Source organism: Takifugu flavidus, chromosome 8 (assembly GCF_003711565.1).
Source record: "Takifugu flavidus isolate HTHZ2018 chromosome 8, ASM371156v2, whole genome shotgun sequence".
NCBI classification, from domain to species: domain Eukaryota; kingdom Metazoa; phylum Chordata; class Actinopteri; order Tetraodontiformes; family Tetraodontidae; genus Takifugu; species Takifugu flavidus.
Window position 1 is genome coordinate 10,201,534 of NC_079527.1, and position 18,976 is coordinate 10,220,509.

An 18,976-nucleotide genomic window follows, 5' to 3' on the forward strand; every position below is an offset into this window, starting at 1 on the left:
ATTTGTAAATTGAATTACAGTCTGGTGTCACAGTGTTACAGTCATGCGTCATTGAAATTGGTGAGGTAGAATGAGAGTGGGGACAAGGATCTAGAAATTTACTGCCAAATCCATGAACTGACAGGTTGTTAAACAGTTTATATAACATTTGGAGGACAGGTAGGAGGACATTATCTGCGTCTTTAAGAAGACGGCGATCCTCCAGCAAGGATGCGCTGCGTCAAGTTACACGTAGGCACATAAAATCAGCGGAAGTAGAATACATGTTGAACATTTTTGTCAGAAAAAATGAAATAACAATAACAACAAAGGTGAAACAGAACTGGAAACAATTTGGATTATTAGTCAATTAGACACACAAAGGCCCCTCTATTCACCCGCTTAATCGGGAGTCCAAAAGGAACGCGTGAAGCTTTTATTGTGTAACAGCAGAGCGGAAGTTCGGCTTTTTCTGACGTCCGGTCACTTTACATGAGTGGTGGAGGACAGAGAGGGGGATGGGTCTGCGGCAGCTGCCTGCTTCTGAGCGGACAAACTTGCGTAGTCTTTCCACGGTCCTCGGCGCCTTCCTACCTCTCTCTATGGACTGCTTGAGGGGAGAAGGGGAAGCGTGGATTGTTGTCGTCGGGTCCGCAGCGCCTTCCCGGGATTCAGTGATGATTTAATCGCCAAAAAACTGGGGCGTGGGGGGAAAAAAGAAGAGGAAAAACGACGTGAGCCAGAGCGGAGCAGCCTCTGCCGCTGGAGATGTGCGGTCGGGCCGAGATTGCGGCGGTAGGTAACAGCAAATAACTCCCCGAAGTCATCTCGTTGTTTTCCCCACTCGATTTTTGTCCGCACAGTTGATGCCAGGAAAGGGAAGGAGGAGGAGGGGGCATAAGCAGAATGACTACATCTACCTGGGCCTGTTTTGGGGCGAAACCAGCTGTATTTCCCCCCCATTTGGCCCAGTAATGCTAGCTTACACCGGCCCCGTTTCCACGCCGTGAAACTAGCCAGACGGTTCTTATTATCAGCTGCCATTCAACACCACTCGTGATGATGCCACTGGAAAAACGAAACTTTCCTTTCTTGTAGGAAAAAAAAATCAGCAGGTAGCCAGTAGACTAATGCCCATCTTCTGTCCCAAGAAAGGAACAAATGAACTTTCAACACCGTTTCATTTTTACTTAAATCCAAGCCTCCCCACAGTTAAAGCACTGTTAATGTGCATTATACTGTACTCTGTTGTGACGTAACGTTATACCTGCACGAAACATGAAATGTGTCCAGCATTTTAGTCGAATTAACATGCAGAACTTTTCTGCACAGTCTAAGCATGTTCTCTCTTGTAAGTTTAAAACAAAAGCATCCAGTTAAAAGTCTTGCTTCAAATTTAATCTCTGCTCCTATACAAGTGGCGTAACATTGATGTGTAGGAAGCCCACTGGGTAGTTGTTGTTTCATGGGTTTCCCCCCTTGTTCCCCTGCTGTAGGCATCTCTGTCTAGGCCTGGACACAGCAGATTGTTCTGAGAGGAAACGGACAACAAACAGGGGAAGTGAACATGGCTGGAACCTCGGGCTTCTTTTCCAACGGACCCGTTCCGTGGATGGACAACGATGCCGAGATTAACAACCTGTATCGAGACCTGGAGCTGGGAACAGTGCTGACGCTGTTTTATTCTAAGAAGTCCCAGAGGCCAGAAAGACGGACTTTCCAGGTGAAGCTGGAGACCAGGACAATTATCTGGACTCGGGGCACGGACAAAATCGAAGGAGAAAGTGAGTACATGCATCTGCACACGCTGGCAGGCATTTGAAGTCAAGGTCACAGTGCCAGAACAGGTCGGTCTACATACAGAAATATGAAGAACTGCTCTGAGGTGTAGGAAATGTCTTACACCAGACCTGGTAGACAGCTCTGACTTGACAGTCTGAACAGCTGGTGAAAGTCACCAAGGTGTGATGTGTTCTCCAAATATTTTTTAAAGAACGGGGAAGCGGGTTTTGGGATTACTAAGCATGTAGCTTGTATGGAAGTAAAACTATAGGTTTAAAATGTTTTTTGATGAATGTCGTCTGAATGCATTGTCTGCTGGATGACGGGGCTGAGAAATGGAGGGTTTCTGGTGCAGACCAAGCATGGAAGGTGTTCTGGTAGTAGGGGAAGGTTCCAGAACACAAATCCGAGGTACCCTTTGGCAAGGAACTGGCGACCCACCCAGGAGTGGACCAGCCTTCGCCCATATGAGTGCCCACCCAGTGACCCCGAAAGGCAGAAAAAAAACAACGAATGTGGGGTCATTTAGGCATCATAGCCTCTTTTCTCAGTGAAGGCGTGCGCCTATTAAAAGGGGCCTCTGGCATTTTCCAGCAGGACATAAATCAAGATTTTTTTTTTTTTTTAAAAACAAAACAATTCCTGTAATTTTTTTGCCGCAGTAATGGAAATTTGCTGCGTGGTAATTTAGCAGGAAGCCGACAGTCAGTTTAATCTTTAACAACAAAGCCTGGCCGAGGACACACTAAGTCGTTAAATTGTCGTCTGTGGGGTTGCAGGATGCCTCGTGCACAGCTGCGCTCTGCTCCGGATGCAGCAATAGGAGGGCATGCACACACCTACATGAAAAAAAATAAGTATCGTCTTATCTGCTGCGAAGGGTTTCAAACACGAGCGCGGATCTGTTATTTGATACCCCCGAAGAGATTAAAAGGGGCAATTATCTACTGAAATAGAATCTGTGGGGTTTTTACTGGAAGCACGTCATTATTTGGCTGCCTGTATTTGCCTCTCGTCAACAGGATGGAGAGATGAGCGTCCATTTCAATCATTTTTCTGTTCTTTTACACCTCAACGATGACTATATCAGTTAAGCTTCCTGTTAAAATACTCGAATGAATCAGCAGGAGTGGACAGTGTGTGTGTCTCTCAGACATTTTTTAATAAATCAGTGAAGAAATGCATGCACAGGAGAATGGGCTGAAGACCTTTGAGAGGTATTTACACATGTTGGACATCACGTGACCACCGGTCAACGTCCTTTTTGATGGCATCTTGTTCCTGCTGATAATTAGAAACAGAAATTCACATCAGGTTTAAACTGACAGACCATGATACAATTATGAATGAGGTGGTTTTACTACTTCTTCTTTTTTTTTTTTTAAAAAAAGGGTCTCCCGGGTGTTTCCTCTCTAAATGTGTGAATGAACCCGAGTGACGCCACCGAATTTAATCAATTTAACAGGGAGGATTCGAACCCTCTCTAAAAACGTTGGACAATGGACGCATTGCCGTGCCAATAGGAAGTTGGGTCATTTATAGTATGTAGCTGTTAAAGAAGCTGGATATTTTATTTAAGCATATGCTAGTAATCTATTGTAAGGCAAAAATAACATAGATAATGTATATTCCTGAGAGCATGGATGTAGATTTAGTTCAGAGGGCCTGGTTTTATTAGTGTGTGTGTGTGGGGGGAAATCTAAACGCTGGATGGATAAATGATGAATAGATGAAAAGATTTCAATAACATCGTAACCCACGTCTGCCGAGGGCCAATTATATAGTTCTATATAATATCTGTTCATGTTATTTATATTTTAATCCACGAGGAATCCACTATACACGGGTACAAGTGTGGCAGACGCACATGATGGTGACAACTAGTGATTCACACATCACGAGTGTGTGCATGGGTATTGTGTTGATGTTATCCCGTCTGTGTCCGCCACACAGATCTGTCCGAAGGACTAACTCGACTCGAAAACACCCTTCTTATGCAACATGGCTATGTTATGGAACACAGGCTGTCACACTGCAGAGTGACCTGCATTTAAAGAATCATTATTGCGGTGGTTAGCCTGGCCTGGGAGTGTGTGGTGCTTTGGGGATGGGCGCATGCTCGGTTAAGGTGCCTTCCTTCCCTGTCCTGGACACAGTCCGTAAAGATTTGCAACCTATACTAAATTTACCGGACTGTTAGGATTTGATGTTGAGGAAGTCTGGCACTCTTTAACGACTCCTGGACTTTTGGTGGCGTGACACCTGTAATGATTGAATCCGTCAGGTTGTTACTGGGGCAACAGACATTCCACTGATGACTTCTACCATTTACGCATGGCTGGAAAGAGGAACAGCATCGGTGTATTTCCCTGGCAGCTGCTCGTGGAAGATCTTTTGTTTACCTTTGTGCAACAACGTCAATGAAGCTTTGACTCTTGTTGTGCAATGTATATGGAAATATCCCACAATATTTGCTTAGGTCATCTGTGGCGTTCAAAACACATGTTCAAACCATACGTTTTACTAAAATGTATGGTCATGGCAGCGAATAATTCTGTATGACCTGGACCGACTACAATATGCTGGGTCAGCCATTTTGAACCAGAGCACCGCGTATTTTCTCTGTAGTATTCAGTTTTTTTGATTATCTACTTGCATTTCAATTTAGGTCATAGCTGCACTGTTGTCACTTGTTTATGTGGTGCACTTCTAGATTCCTCATGTACAAAATGTCTCTGTTGTACTGTATTTATTTTAATGCGAGTGGGTTATTATATTAAAGAGAGCGATCAGTCGGCCTGTTTATTGATTAAAAAGTCGTCCGTAGTATCTCACTGTCAATTTCCAGAAGCCAGATCTGATCTATAATTCAGTTTATTTAATTTAGTTCATTAGAATTACAAATAGAGTAATCTTTGAGGAATTTTAGAATTCAAGAGTCAAATACATACCGAAAAATGTCCACTCCTGTGACTAAAGTGCACTTTGTCAAGTGAAAATTGATCACGTTGCCCTCATCGACCTGGTTGCTACCACGCTAGGTACCAGGCCTGAGTTTTCTGTTCTTGGTTTTTATCTGTTAAGAATCTATGCTCTACATGCAAAAAATTCTTTCTGCTCCTTCTCCTCTTCCTGCCCCTTAACCACACATCCTGTTCTTTTTGTTGCCTGTGTATAGGTGAGCAGGTTTGTCTCTAGCATTACAAAAAAACCACCAAAAAAACGACATCTTGCAAAGTTTTGCAGCGTTGAACTCTTAAATCACGGTTCGTATGTAAGTTTACTTAACCTGCCGAGATGGGCCGACAGATTTGTGCTGAAGGCGAGGATGGTCTGACAGTCTTATCTGTCAGACAACACTTTAAGTCAATTTAGTCCAAATATTTGGACTCTCCCTCAGACAGATGCAGGAAATAAAGCGATGGCCACGGGCGCAACCTTAGCAAAGGAGGTGAGAGGAGGTATCCTGCTGCACACTCCCACACTTCCTCCGCTTCCCTAATCATTTCTACCTTTCATTAGCAGGAAGATTTTGTTTTTTTTTCATGGAATTAAAATCATATTTCCACATAAAAAAATAACATAAGTCCTTTGAAATCAAATCTTTTGAACGCTTTTTGATTTATAAATCAAATCTTTTCATCGTGTCTAAGGAAGCATGTGGCTGATTTCAAGCTTGCCAGCCGGCCTAGGTTGTCTTGAGTATGTTTTTTGAACATGTTTAATGTGTTTAATATTAGGGTTCAGGATGTTTTTTTATGTTGTTTTTTTTTCGTTCAGTTGACATTCGAGAAATCAAGGAGATCCGTCCTGGACAAAAGTCTCGGGACTTTGAGCGCTACTTGGAGGACTCTGCTGCGCGTCTGGACCAGGCTCATTGCTTTGTCATCCTCTATGGCACCGAGTTCCGCCTAAAATCCCTCAGTCTGGCAGGTACACACAGTATATTACAAGTGGCCTCAAACTATCAATATCTTGGCGGCTTTATTGCAGTTGCAGTAATTGCAGTATTAGCTAAACATCAACCGGGGGTATAGTTCAGTTCAGTGGCGTAATCATTACGGTAAAACACACCTACCAATAAAAGGCAGGATGACGCTGATGCTTCACCTACACCAGAGGTGGGCAAATCCAGTCAAGCCAGACTTTCTGTCCTACAGGTAAACACTTTCACCTGGGGTTCCACTTACCATGGTGAAAGTGGTTTCTTCCTGGTAGGATGCAAAACATGGCTGGATTGCCACCTTAGTGGATTGGACTTGCCCATCAGTGCAGGGAAAATCCACGAGGGTTGGATTCAAGCCGGGATTTGCATCCTACCAGGAACCACTTTCACCATGGTAAGTGGAACCCCAGGTGAAAGTGTTTACCTGTAGGACAGAAAGTCTGGCTTGAATCTGGCCCTCGAGGACTGAATTTGGGATTTTTCTGACGTCTAAAATGTGAATTAAGAAGATGATCACCGAATAAATCTTAAAAAAGATAACCAAAAGGCACAAGATCACAAATATCTCCTTTAACCTGAATAAAGGAAAGTATAACTATTCTCTTAATGTTTGAATCATCCTCAGCAACATCTGATGAGGAGATGACGATGTGGGTAAAGGGCCTAAACTGGCTCGTGGCGGACACACTTAAGTCTCCGACACCACTCCAGATTGAAAGGTAAACAAGATACATAAAGCTCCACATACCTGTCAGCTATTCTGATGTGCTGTACAACGAGCACAAGGCATGTGTCATGTCATTCCATAACATTCTTTTGCTCTTTTTCAACCCAGATGGTTACGTAAACAGTTCTACGCAGTTGATCGTAACAGAGAAGACCGGTAAGCCAACTTGGTTTTTGGCAGCTACATTATCAGAGAAAATATGTTTAATTACTGCAGGTCTTAAATTCAAAAGCAAATCGAGGGTTAGATATTAGCGAGAGCATTTGTTTTAGAGTTTTAGAGTGAATCAAGTAACTGGTTAGCCACACGCTTCAACACTTCTTCCTGCAGCAGGAAACAGACTGCAGAGGTTGAAGGAGACTTACAGAGGTGTTTGTTCTCTCACATCCCTGATAAAAGCACAAGCTTTTGTTATGCAGCGGTATTGTCCTCTAACAGAAATTCCTGGCTGCAGTGGAAAAGTGATACAGAAGTACTCCTCGGTGCATATATTATAATCATCTGCAGGGTTTCAGAGTGTCTGTAAATTTCAGAATGACGTGTCCACACCACAACAAGATCTCTCTGTTCATTTACCTCACATATCTGTTGTTTGATCTCTTGACCAAATGTCTGTATGTGTTTAGGATATCCTGTAAGGATCTGAAGAACATGCTGAGCCAGGTCAACTACAGGGTGCCCAACATGAGGTTCCTCCGAGAGAAACTTCCGGTAACCCTTTTCTCCTCGGAACAGACCTCGCCCATTTCTTACTCTCTTCGCCACTTCCTTTACACTGTGGTTCTGGTAGAAGCTTGTGATTGTGTGATAACGACCCCTCCACCATCTTGTCCATCACAGGATTCAGAGTTGAGGAACGGAGATGTGTCGTTCAGCCAGTTCGCCCAGCTCTATCGCAGCCTCATGTTTGATGCTCAGAAAAACGTAAGCGTGCAGATTGGTCAATCGCAGCGCTTTCATCCCCCATCGCCCATTCTGATGCACCCCAGAGCCACCTCTTATCTGTTTGTTCTCAAATGACTGCATAATCAATATGAAAAAGCAACCTAAACCCTGTGGTAATGGCCATTAACGCATACTAACCCCCACCCAGACAGGGAGGCAGACTGGTATGCAAGCTGGGTGGGGTCAAATTAAACGACCTTCGTGCCTCCCACACTTGACCATTGAGCCCTCAACAGGATGTCTGTTTGTTTCTGTTACTAGTACTGCACATTCAGAAAGCATTAATTAACCAGTGTGTTCTTTCTGTCCGTAATCAGATGGAGATCCCATTTCTACAGAGGTACATCAAAGCTTAATAAACACACACGCTGAAGCTCACTGTTGTGAAATGTGCGTTTACTGAAGTAACTTTCTCTGTTAGATTCATTGATAGACCAGACCAGAGAATCTCCCTAGATGACTTCAAGAGTTTTCTCCTCGACTCTCAGAAGGTAACGACTGGGGAGTTGAACAGGTTTGTTAGGTGGATTTCTCTCATTGCACATTGCTGAGCATTTGTGTTTATGCGTGATTCCAGGAATTATGGTCCACGGACAACAACAAAGTTCAGGAGTTCATGTTTAGCTACCTGAAAGACCCCCTGAGAGAAGTGGAACAGCCCTATTTCCACCAAGATGAGGTACTTGCACATTCTCTCACCATCCCACTCCATGCTTGTCGTGCCTTTCGTTTTTGCAAACTAGTGGAAAAAATGCAGATTTGTTTTTGTGAGTAATGTTTTCCGACGCAGCCCCTCGTGTTGCCGGTATTCGTGGGAGATGCTTAGAAAGTGACATGGATAGGCACGATTTCAGCCTGAAGCACCTCCTCCAACGCAGATGAAAGGTCAATGGCTGTGGCACTGAGGTCTACAGAGACGACAGGATGTTTTTGGTGGTTGTTCTGATTTACAACAGATACGAGAAAACAGATGATGTAGACGTGTTTTCCCATGCGCTTGAATACTATTAGTTATTTTAATGTTGATCTTAGCAGTGATGCTATTATTTTAAACACTTAATAATAGAGTACGGTATAGTTTGAGTCAGGAATGGATCTCTTACAAACCACTATGTTTAAGGCTGGTCTGAAGTAAATTATTCTGCAGGCCACTTGCAATAGGTAAGTGGTTTATTGCTGACATCATTGCTGTCCTCTCTTCATAGTTCATGACATACATGTTCTCTAAAGAGAACACCATCTGGGATTCTTCACTGGACCAGGTGTGCCCTGAGAACATGAACAATCCACTGTCCCACTACTGGATCTCCTCTTCACACAACACGTAAGGAGTGTGCTCATGTCAAGCTCATTCTATTGTAAATATTCCCAGGAAACATTCATGTCTATGGTTCATTCTGAAAAAACCTTGAACCAAAGTCAGATAAAAGCACACTATTTCACAATCTCATGCCAGAATTGGGTCAAACCTTAGGTTTTTTTGTTGTTTTTTTTCAATTTTTTTTTAACAGGAAAAGGTTTTTTTTCCCTGCCATTGAATACTGCGTGAAAAGGAGTTGAAATGACAACCTCCTTGATTAAATATGAAACAATGCTCAGTGGACCATTGCAATAAAACTTCCTGTGTTCCTTTGCTGTGGTTTGCATTAACAAAAGTCAACAAAAGAAAGAAAGCCCTTTGATACAGCTGTGTGTGTGTGTGTGTGTGTGTGTGTGTGTGTGTGTGTGTGTGTGTGTGTGTGTGTGTGTGTGTGTGTGTGTGTGTGTGTGTGTGTGTGTGTGTGTGTGTGCGCGTGTGTGTGCGCGTGTGCGTGCGTGTGTGTGTGCGTGTGTGTGTGTGTGGTGCTCTGCTGCATGATGCAATCTTGAATCTTAAGGTTCTAGGATCCTGTTCTTTTGTTTGTAACTGGCTTCATGCTTATTTTTAGCTACCTGACAGGAGACCAGTTTTCCAGCGAGTCTTCCCTGGAGGCATATGCTCGCTGTCTGAGGATGGGCTGCCGCTGCATTGAACGTGGGTAAACACGCATCCAGATGCCATTCTTTCACTCATCTAGAGCAAATTATTACCACTCGATTTTAAAACTTTGTAATTAAATCCTGTCCAGTTCTATTTTAATGCAGCCACCACACCCATGCCCACACACTTGTTACACAACAGTGCTGTGTACACACGGCTTTTCCACCAAACCCTCGTCAAACAAGTTTCTAACAGTAAACAGCACCGTCATATAGCAGGTTAAAAGGTTACCCGTTTCATCCAAATGTAAATAAACATGTTGTGTAACTACAAGTTCTTTAAGTGTGTAAGTTTTACTGTAGTCTCCTAAAAATACTATAGCACAAATGACAATACCGCCTTTATGTTTATGTGTATGTCTGTTTATTTCCAGTGGACTGCTGGGATGGTCCAGATGGAATGCCAGTCATCTATCATGGACACACCCTCACAACAAAAATCAAGTTTTATGATGTCTTGATGACCATTAAAGAGCATGCCTTCATCACATCTGAGTGAGTGGCCACCAGCTAAAGTCACATTTTCAAATCATGAAACTGATAACTGTATGGACACCACCACATAACAGAGGTGCTGTATGGCTGCAGTCACCTTAAACATTAGTATCCAGATCTAGACAAAGGCAGCCTGCCCATTCTGGACAAACTAAAAAAAAAACCTCAAGAGAATCACATGGTAAAAACACAAGTGAAATAAATCCCTTCTTCTCCACAGCTTTCCTGTCATCTTGTCCATCGAGGACCACTGCAGCATCGTTCAGCAGAGGAACATGGCCACTTGCTTTAAGAAGGTGTTTGGAGACATGTTGCTGACAAAACCAGTGGATATTGCGGCAGACGGGCTGCCATCGCCAAACCAACTCAAGAAGAAGATCCTCATCAAGGTCAGAAGACACCTGCATTTCTTGTTCAGATGCTTTTGTTTTCCTCTAACATTGCTGATGATTCATGTTCATCTTTCTCTTGCAGCACAAGAAGCTTGCGGAAGGCAGTGCCTATGAAGAGGTCTCCACCTCCACTCCTTATTCAGAGAATGACATCAGCAATTCCATCAAAAATGGAATCCTGTACCTGGAAGACCCCATTAACCATGTAAGCATGCCTTTGTATTCTGCCAATATGAATGCTTTCATTAAGCTTCCATCAATTTTACATTTGACTTCTTTGTCCTTCATTTTCTGACTAGTTGACAGGTGTCTTAAGGCTTGTTTGTGCTTTGAGCATCTAGTTTCAGAGCAGGACGTATGGCTTCTAAATATTTAATGTGATTCTCCCTCTGCTCTGCCGCAGGAGTGGTACCCTCACTTCTTTGTCTTGACCAGCAGTAAAATTTACTACTCAGAGGAGACATCCAGTAATCAGGGCAATGACGAGGAGGAGGAACACAGAGAGGTGAGTAGGCCTGAGCAAGTCCTCTTTTGACATAGTTACTGCTACTACTGCTTCTCTGAATTGATAGTTTGAGGGTGATGATAATTCATGACGGTCTGGTGTTTATTTTGCTAAACATCCAGACATCCAATGGTATGGATCAACATGTGACAGAGAAGTGGTTCCATGGGAAGCTCGGTGCTGGGCGTGATGGCCGTCAGATTGCTGAGAGATTACTGTCGGAGTACTGCATGGAGACTGGTGCTCCTGATGGCTCCTTCCTGGTCCGAGACAGCGAGACATTTGTTGGAGACTACACCCTGTCATTCTGGTCTGGTTCTTATTATTTGCAAACCCTCTACACAGTATCTGTATATTTCAGATACAAATCCTTGTAATTACTCTCACTGGATTTAATTTCATACATTAGTGAGAAAAGAAATCACAAATTACATGATTAGACTCTTACGTTGAGCTATCACCTTGCCTGCTAATGTAAAGGAATTTTCACACTCTGGACACGTATCTTTTATGAATAATGTTCAAACATTAGAATCAGGTTTTCGGTTTACATGAAATGTTATTTTTTTAGAACGTGTTTCTAAATATGTATTCTTGTAAATCCATTCACCAGGCGCTCAGGCCGAGTGCAGCACTGTCGAATCCACTCTCGTCAAGAAGCCGGCAGCCCCAAGTTTTACCTGACTGACAACCTGGTGTTTGACACGCTTTTCGCCTTGATCAACCACTACCAGCAGGTGGCGCTGCGCTGCAACGAGTTTGAGATGAAGTTGACTGAACCAGTACCTCAGACTAATGCTCATGAGAGCAAAGAGTAAGTCCAGCCATCCACACAGATCAAAAGTATGAATGGTTTCATTACTGGGGTATTTAATTTCTTTTCCTTTTTAATTTAATAACCATCTGTTTTTTCTCTTTTTTCATTTCAGGTGGTACCATGCCAACCTGTCCAGGAGCCAGGCCGAGAATATGCTGATGAGAGTTCCTCGTGATGGGGCTTTTCTTGTGAGGAAGAGGGCAGAACCCAATTCATTTGCTATTTCCTTCAGGTAATTTTTTCAGCTTCCTAATGAATTGAAAACCTTTCTCTGAAGCCTTCACCTGTTATCCATTGATGGGTGTGCGCAGTCATCCAGGTCAAAGAGAGGTTTTGGTTAAGAAAATTCTTCCAGTTAAATGTTCTAAACCAGTGTTGTTATCACTGTAGTTTCTTCAGTTAAGTAAGTTAAGTAAATCCAAATCCCTTTTATCATTGTTTTTTTATTTTATTTTTTACAGAGCAGAGGGAAAGATAAAGCATTGCCGTGTGCAGCAGGAGGGTCAGACTGTGGTGCTGGGCACCTCAGAGTTTGACAGTTTAGTGGATCTCATCAGCTACTATGAGAAGCACCCTCTGTACCGCAAAATGAAACTACGCTATCCCATCAATGAGGACACACTGGAGAAGATAGGCACTGCTGTGAGTACTGCAACTACTAAATCTCACACTTGGCTACTGATTAATTGATTATGATTGTATTAAATGTTGAGTTATAATCTGTTTAATAAAAGGTTTATAAACTGTTAATTTGTTGTTCAATAGGAGCCTGACTATGGGTCTCTCTATGAGGGAAGAAATCCAGGCTTTTATGTTGAGGCCAACCAAATGCCAACATTTAAGGTGAGAATTTGAGACCATTAGATCTGTGTAGAAGTGAAGCGGTTAGCCAAAAATTGTTTGTTTGCTTGCTAAAAAATGCATTTCTACCCTAAATGTTGTTTTTTTTCTCCAGTGTACAGTGAGAGCCATGTATGAGTATAAAGCCCAAAGAGATGATGAACTCTCCTTCACTAAAAATGCCATTATATACAATGTGGACAAACAGGAGGGAGGCTGGTGAGTGTCCTGCAGAATGCTTGTATAGGAAGTATCATGGAGAGGGGAACCGCTATATTATTATCACCTTGTTGATATTAGTTTAATACTTACTGAGCCAAACAGTAAAAGCCATTCTTGGCCTGTTTTCTTAGGTGGAAAGGTGACTGCGGAGGGAAGAAGCAGCTATGGTTTCCTGCCAACTACGTGGAGGAGATCAGTCCATCGGCAGCAGAGCCAGACAGAACTGTGAGGATCAAACCAGCTGAACTAAGATTCAGGCTAAAATATCACAAGTAGTTTTTACTTATGTAATCTGTGTCATGTTTGAGCGCTTTGCTTTATTCCTATCCTATTTGTGAGCAGGAGATGACAGAAAACAGCCCCCTGGGAGACCTGCTGAGAGGAAGTGTGGACGTGTCTTCCTGTCAGATCGGTGAGCGGCCCCTCCGGTTCCTGTTTGACTGAACACTTTACCTTAGTCCAGGATTTGTTGTTATTGCAACAGGAAGCAGCAACAACTTTCTTTAGCATTCACTGTTTTTAATCTCTCATTCTTTTCATTTCTGTTGTATATAGCAGATTAACATCTTCTTATCCAATCAGTAGGCTCTTTTGTGCACTTTTCATGCCATTGTTGTTTTATTTCTTCACCCCCATCTAGTGGTAGAATATATAAGATATTTTATATTTTAAATATAAGTTCATTTGTATTCTTACTATGTTTTTCATTTGAACTTTGTTGTCTATAAATAAAGCAATTCAGTTGAAGTTGTGGTAGAGCAAGTACTTATTTCAATGCTATATATTTTGTCTGTCCTACTTTTTAGTCGTACGCCCTGAAGGGAAGGGAAGCAGGCCACACGTTTTCTCTTTGTTACCCAATAACTCGGCGCGGCTGAGCCCAATGGTGGACATCGCGGCAAACAGCCAGGAAGAACTTAAGGAATGGATAGCTAAGATCCGTGAGGTTGCCATGACATCAGAGGCTAAGGTAAATACAACCATTTTACTGATGGCAGACTCTTGTGGGCACACAGTTGGAAGACTTTCCACAGCTGAGCTGCCATCATGCTTACAAGTTGCTGAGGGGAGAAATGTCTTCCAGGCTAGCTTTGCTGGCAGTTAATTGTGTAAATATAAATTAATAAATGAAGTGAGTTGTCACACTGGCACAACTTTACTTAAATATGATGTTGCTCTTCCCAGCTGGAAGAGGGGAAGCTGATGGAGAGGAAGAAGAAGATTGCACTGGAATTATCTGACCTGGTCATCTACTGTAGACCTGTGCCGTTTGATGAAGAGAGTAAGAATTACACTGAGGGGATTTGTAAGGGATTATGCACATGATCAACACCAGTACAAATAGGCCATGTTGTTCTCTCTCTGTTTCCTGTAGAGATCGGCACAGAGCGAGCCTGTTTTAGGGATATGTCGTCTTTCCCTGAAACCAAGGCAGAGAAGTATGTCAATAAGATCAAGGGGAAAAAGTTCTTGCAGTACAATCGACTTCAGCTGTCTAGGATCTACCCCAGAGGCCAAAGACTAGACTCCTCCAACTATGACCCTCTGCCCATGTGGCTCTGTGGTTCCCAACTGGTAGCCCTTAACTTCCAGACACCAGGTGCTGCATAATCAGAGCCCAAAAAGAGACGTATTGTATATTTCCATCTGCTTTATTTTTGGCCTCCTTTTTCCTTACCCGCAGATAAGCCGATGCAGATGAACCAGGCTCTGTTCATGTTGAACGGGAGGAGCGGCTATGTCCTTCAACCACCAATCATGAGGGACGACACCTTTGATCCTTTTGACAGAAACACGGTCCGAGGCATCGAAGAAGTCACTCTGGTGATAGAGGTACTAGGCTGAAAAGGAGCGAGCGCACAATATAAACATTTTTAGATATCCTATAGAGCAGAAGTCAGTTCAGTTTAATTTTAAAAAGTCAAACTCAATCACATTATTCTACACAGCACATCTTCAAGTATAGTTTAAAGACCATGGAAGTAATGGCAGAAGAGGGAATTGAACCTTGTATATTCTTTTAGTTCCTGGAACCTCGCGGTCATGATTGGGTTCCCACATTTATAATGTCATATCTTTCCGTTTCTATTTATGATAATGGGAGTTCCCCAACATTAGGGTGAAACCACTTTAGACTGCTTTAAATAAAACAAACATTAAATGTGTGAACTAAGATGATCTGAATTTCTTGTCTGAAGGTGTTGGGCTCCCGGCACCTGCCAAAGCACGGACGTGGAATAGTCTGCCCTCTTATCGAGATTGAGGTGTGCGGGGCCGAATATGACAGCGTAAAACAAAAAACTGATTCGGCAGGTAAGTGCTGCTGCCAGCGGCTGTTGGCGAAAAGACACCGTGCCAAGATGGAACTGCTGCCAAATGAAGAAGGAGTTAATTGCATGCCTGACATTGTACAGAGGTCTCATGAGGTCTCAGGAGACGAACCTAGTTGTAAAACAGGTTTTCTTTTTGTTGTAAGGTCATGTCTTTGTTTCGCCTGGCAGGATAGTTCCATCTGAATCATTCAGATTCTTGATAAGCACGGGTAAATTTTTCTTATAAGATGCATTGAAAGCAAGTGGTGTTCTTTATCCATCCTCTCCAGCTGATAATGGCCTGAATCCCACCTGGCCCCGAAAGGCTTTCCAGTTCTCCGTGTGCAACTCAGCCTTCGCCTTCCTGCGCTTTGTGGTGTATGAGATCGACATGTTCAATGACCAAAACTTCCTGGCTCAGGCCACATTCCCCATCCACAGCCTGAAGACAGGTACGCAGATCCACCACGCTCTAAGATGTTTGCTGTGATGACCCCTCACCGTGTCTCTGTCTTTGTGTGGGACACCAGGGTATCGTTCGGTACCTCTGAAGAACAGCTACAACGAAGATCTGGAGTTGGCTGCTCTGTTGGTCCACATGGACATCATCAGAGGGAGGGTAAGATACCGCTGGGTCCTCAGATATAACACGGTAGCATCCATGTTGACGTTTGGTTTCAGTTGCCTTTGCTTTTTGTTGAATTATTCCTAAATCCTCACCCCAGATGAACTTTCAAACTGCTCCTGCACTTTCTTTGACGTCAGACCAACCACGTGGTGTGAATCTTCCACTGTATAATGTGGTAATTAAAGGTGTCTGTTGCCTGTTGGCAAAGGCCAACTGAACCAACCAGTGTCTGCTGCCGAGGGAATATTTGCACTTTGTCAAGTCAACTCCTACAAAGTCTCTGTTTTGAAGTGGAGTTTTTGTGTAGAAAAGACATGGAGGCAGATCTTAATGATGAATCTAAGCGCCGTCTCATCGGTTTTCCGTGGTTTCACAGAATGAAAATGGAGAGATTCTGGGCCCGTTCTTGGCAGTAGCGTCCGCACCTACGCTGGCATCTGGCCATGTTGGCCAGGAACGTTTAGGGGAATTGAGCCTGGTGTCTTCAAATTCCACCAGCATGTCGCCTCTGCCCCAGTCACCTGCCCAGGCCATGGCCTACAGGGGGAGGGAGGGCTCCTTTGACTCTCGCTACCAGTCACCTCTGGATGACCTCCGGGTGTCCCAGGAGGCCCTACTGGAACACATGGATACCCAGAACAGAAGGTAACGTTCTTCTCCTGATTTTCATGTCTGTACGGTGGCTTGTGGATAAACTTCCAAACCCCCCCCCCCCGTCTTTGTCTTCAGGATGTTGCGGAGGACCAGAGTGGGCGGAGAGAATCGCGTTTAACTCCAAGCCAATCAGGATGCATTTCTGTTGCACCCCCCGCCCTCCCATTTCCTCACTTGGTCGCCTCTCCTGTACGGATGATGTCACTGACTGCTGTGAACACTGTTTCCATGGAAACGCCTACCACCGCTTTGGCCTACATTTCAGGGAGCTCTCCCTCCATTCTCCAACACCCCCCCCCCCCCCCCCCCACATCCCACACTCTGCGTCCCCTCCTTGCCACCCAGGCTTCTCACCCCTCATCTGATGAGAACAGAAGAGAGGTGGGTGGAGGGTTTGGTGGGGGGCCTCACTGCTGTGGACAGGAAGAGCGTCATGGTCAGAAAGAAAAAACAACTCTGAAAATAATCACAGCACTGGACTGGTCTGCAGGGGTGGGTTGGGGCGGGGGGTCCTTTAAGATTTAGGTGTGCACAGCTGCTTATTCTGGAGGCTGAGAGAGTTCTGACACGTCTCAAACTGGTTCTCCACGTTTCTTGGCTTTTCTCTATCGGCATATATATGAATATATGTATTTATTCCTGCTGTGCTGTTGGCAGAGAACAGCAGCAGCTGACCTGCTCTCAAAGAGCTCTTGTCTCCATGTTTTTAAGTATAATTATTTAAATCTTTAGGCATTCATGATGTGACTTTTTTGTTGTATATGTGTAAAACACAAGGGCTCTACAGCTATTTCAGTGTCTGTGATCTCTGCTTCTCGTGGGGGAAATTACGCACCTCCGATCCGATTTTTAATCCTTTTTTTATGTAGTGACTTCTGTTTTTCATCATTTATGCCATGCGTTTATCCTTTTACCAAACTGTCCACTGACACAATGCTGAGTAGTGTTATTGAGTCAGTTTTCATCTTTGGGAGAGCTTTTCCTTTACGGCACCAGGAAGAAGTCATAGCTTGTTTCTGCGGTCAAGAACAGGCAGCGTATGATGAGTCTGCTCATTTGTTTTAACCCACATTCCTGAATGCCTCGCATCATTCCATTTTCGAGCAACACGTTTGAATTCGTCTCGCGGTGATCATGTTAGTTGAGGGTTCCAACACCACGCCACGGTCTGAGCAGGACCAGAAATACAGGTCGACCCGGAGGTGATCACACAGGTATCAACCAGATTCTCATACGTTTTGAGGAAAAATGGCCATGATTAAAGTTTTTATGACTTGTTTGTTTACATTTTTCAACCATTAACAGAAGTTTTTTTTAACCTTATTTTATATTGAAACAGAATTTATTGTTCAATATTTGCACCCAAGTACTCCCTAAGCTACTCTTGATGTCTGCTGGGAGGTTACTTCAGCTATTTTGACATTTTTATGGGGCTTTTTAGTTCCACTGCCACATTATGCTGTATAATTCCCATTGCCTCTAAATATTTCTGCAACACAATGGGCGAAATTGCCGACTTTGATGGTAAAGTAAAACATCCAACAATTTATCACTCCTAAATTTAGATTCTGTTTGTGGCTTCTAATATTGATGTATGCCAAAGCTTGAGACCCCCAAGAGATAAGCACGGATGCCCTGAAATGCAAACTGAGTGTGATCACGTTTGGAGCAAGTCTGACCTTCAGACTCTGTCTGTGGTTGTGCGGGGAGTGAGATGTCGTGTCAAAACAAAGATCATCAGTTACCAGCGGTCATGTTTTCTGATTTAAATGTGATAACTTTGATATAATCTCAGTATTGTCTCTCAGTGCCTCGTTCACTGAGCTGCTCCTAAAGCCATAAGGTGGGACTGAAGGTAAAAAGCGGGGACCTGGAGTAATTAATTCCATTTTTTTTGTTCCCTTCTCGTGGCTGATGAATGGTCACTTTGATGAGCTCTCCCTCCAGTGCTGCATTGCTGTTATCACCGACACATCCGTGTGCCTGCGGTCTGTAGATGCATCACCCTGAAGCCAGCTTTCACCCGCCCTGCTGGGCTTCATTCGCCAGATCAGCTGTGGTACGTCCACATTGGTGCCGCCACTTATTCCTCCCTGATGGAACCTCCTCCGATTGTGTCAAGGTTCCATTTTTGATGGCGGCTCAACACAAACAACAAAACTGCTGAGGTCTAATCATGCAGAATAACTCAGGGCATCAATGTGGGTGTCACTTATATTTGTTCCCCTCCCCCTCCCCCCAAAATCTGATGTGCTCATTTACAATCGCCTTTCTGTAATGTGCCTAAACAGTGGAGAGAAAGTATTCATTTTAATTTTGCCTTTCATATGAAACATATTCAAGCCTGAGAAGTGATTAAAATACTTACTACTTTAAACTTTGTCTCATTTGCAATTAATTGCAACTGTTTTCATCAGCTCAGGAAGTTTATTTATTTAAATAAGTAAATAAAAAATGCTCCCAGTTTCAGTGGGTAAATATTGGCCATGGATAGCAACGGTTTTGTGACAGTTTCTATTTCTGTTCCAGAGTTGGAGCATTTGAACACTGAAGCTGAGAATTATTAATTACAAAGATGTAAAGAAAAGAGACATTTATTACATTCTGTTTATTCTGCAAATACCATCTGTAAAAATTATACATCAAGTCTAAGGGTGGAATTCTGGTAAAAAGTTCTTTTGCAGTCAAATTTGTTTCTTGATAAAGTTCCGTT

The 18,976-nt window shown here is 43.4% G+C and overlaps 1 protein-coding gene and 1 long non-coding RNA gene across 2 annotated transcripts; one reads left to right on the forward strand and one right to left on the reverse strand.

Moving 5' to 3' along the window:
* Positions 1-479: 479 nt before the first annotated feature.
* plcg1 (phospholipase C, gamma 1) lies at positions 480-18,640 on the forward strand. The gene is made up of 33 exons (XM_057041447.1): positions 480-774; positions 1,476-1,763; positions 5,542-5,694; positions 6,333-6,426; positions 6,543-6,590; positions 7,061-7,145; positions 7,275-7,358; positions 7,697-7,719; positions 7,801-7,870; positions 7,957-8,058; positions 8,585-8,703; positions 9,308-9,393; positions 9,773-9,893; positions 10,114-10,282; positions 10,368-10,490; positions 10,689-10,790; positions 10,913-11,100; positions 11,404-11,604; positions 11,720-11,839; positions 12,069-12,249; positions 12,373-12,450; positions 12,563-12,666; positions 12,801-12,894; positions 13,012-13,081; positions 13,476-13,639; positions 13,855-13,951; positions 14,045-14,269; positions 14,354-14,502; positions 14,868-14,982; positions 15,272-15,433; positions 15,512-15,600; positions 15,986-16,254; positions 16,339-18,640. The coding sequence occupies exons 2-33, from the start codon at positions 1,547-1,549 to the stop codon at positions 16,379-16,381; spliced, it is 3,945 nt and encodes a 1,314-aa protein (XP_056897427.1). The 5' UTR covers positions 480-774; positions 1,476-1,546; the 3' UTR covers positions 16,382-18,640.
* Positions 2,903-5,548, reverse strand: LOC130530370 (uncharacterized). Its single transcript, XR_008951821.1, has 2 exons — positions 4,713-5,548; positions 2,903-3,045 (listed from the first exon to the last, which is right to left on the reverse strand). It is a non-coding gene; the product is annotated as an uncharacterized LOC130530370 (long non-coding RNA).
* Positions 18,641-18,976: the final 336 nt, after the last annotated feature.

Excerpts from the sequence above, each read along its gene's own strand:
- plcg1 (XM_057041447.1), top strand. The coding sequence starts at position 1,547 with ATGGCTGGAACCTCGGGCTTCTTTTCCAACGGACCCGTTCCGTGGATG. Across the intron at positions 7,359-7,696 it reads TGTTTGATGCTCAGAAAAAC|ATGGAGATCCCATTTCTACA; the intron begins GTAAGCGTGCAG and ends GTCCGTAATCAG. Across the intron at positions 12,250-12,372 it reads TGGAGAAGATAGGCACTGCT|GAGCCTGACTATGGGTCTCT; the intron begins GTGAGTACTGCA and ends GTTGTTCAATAG.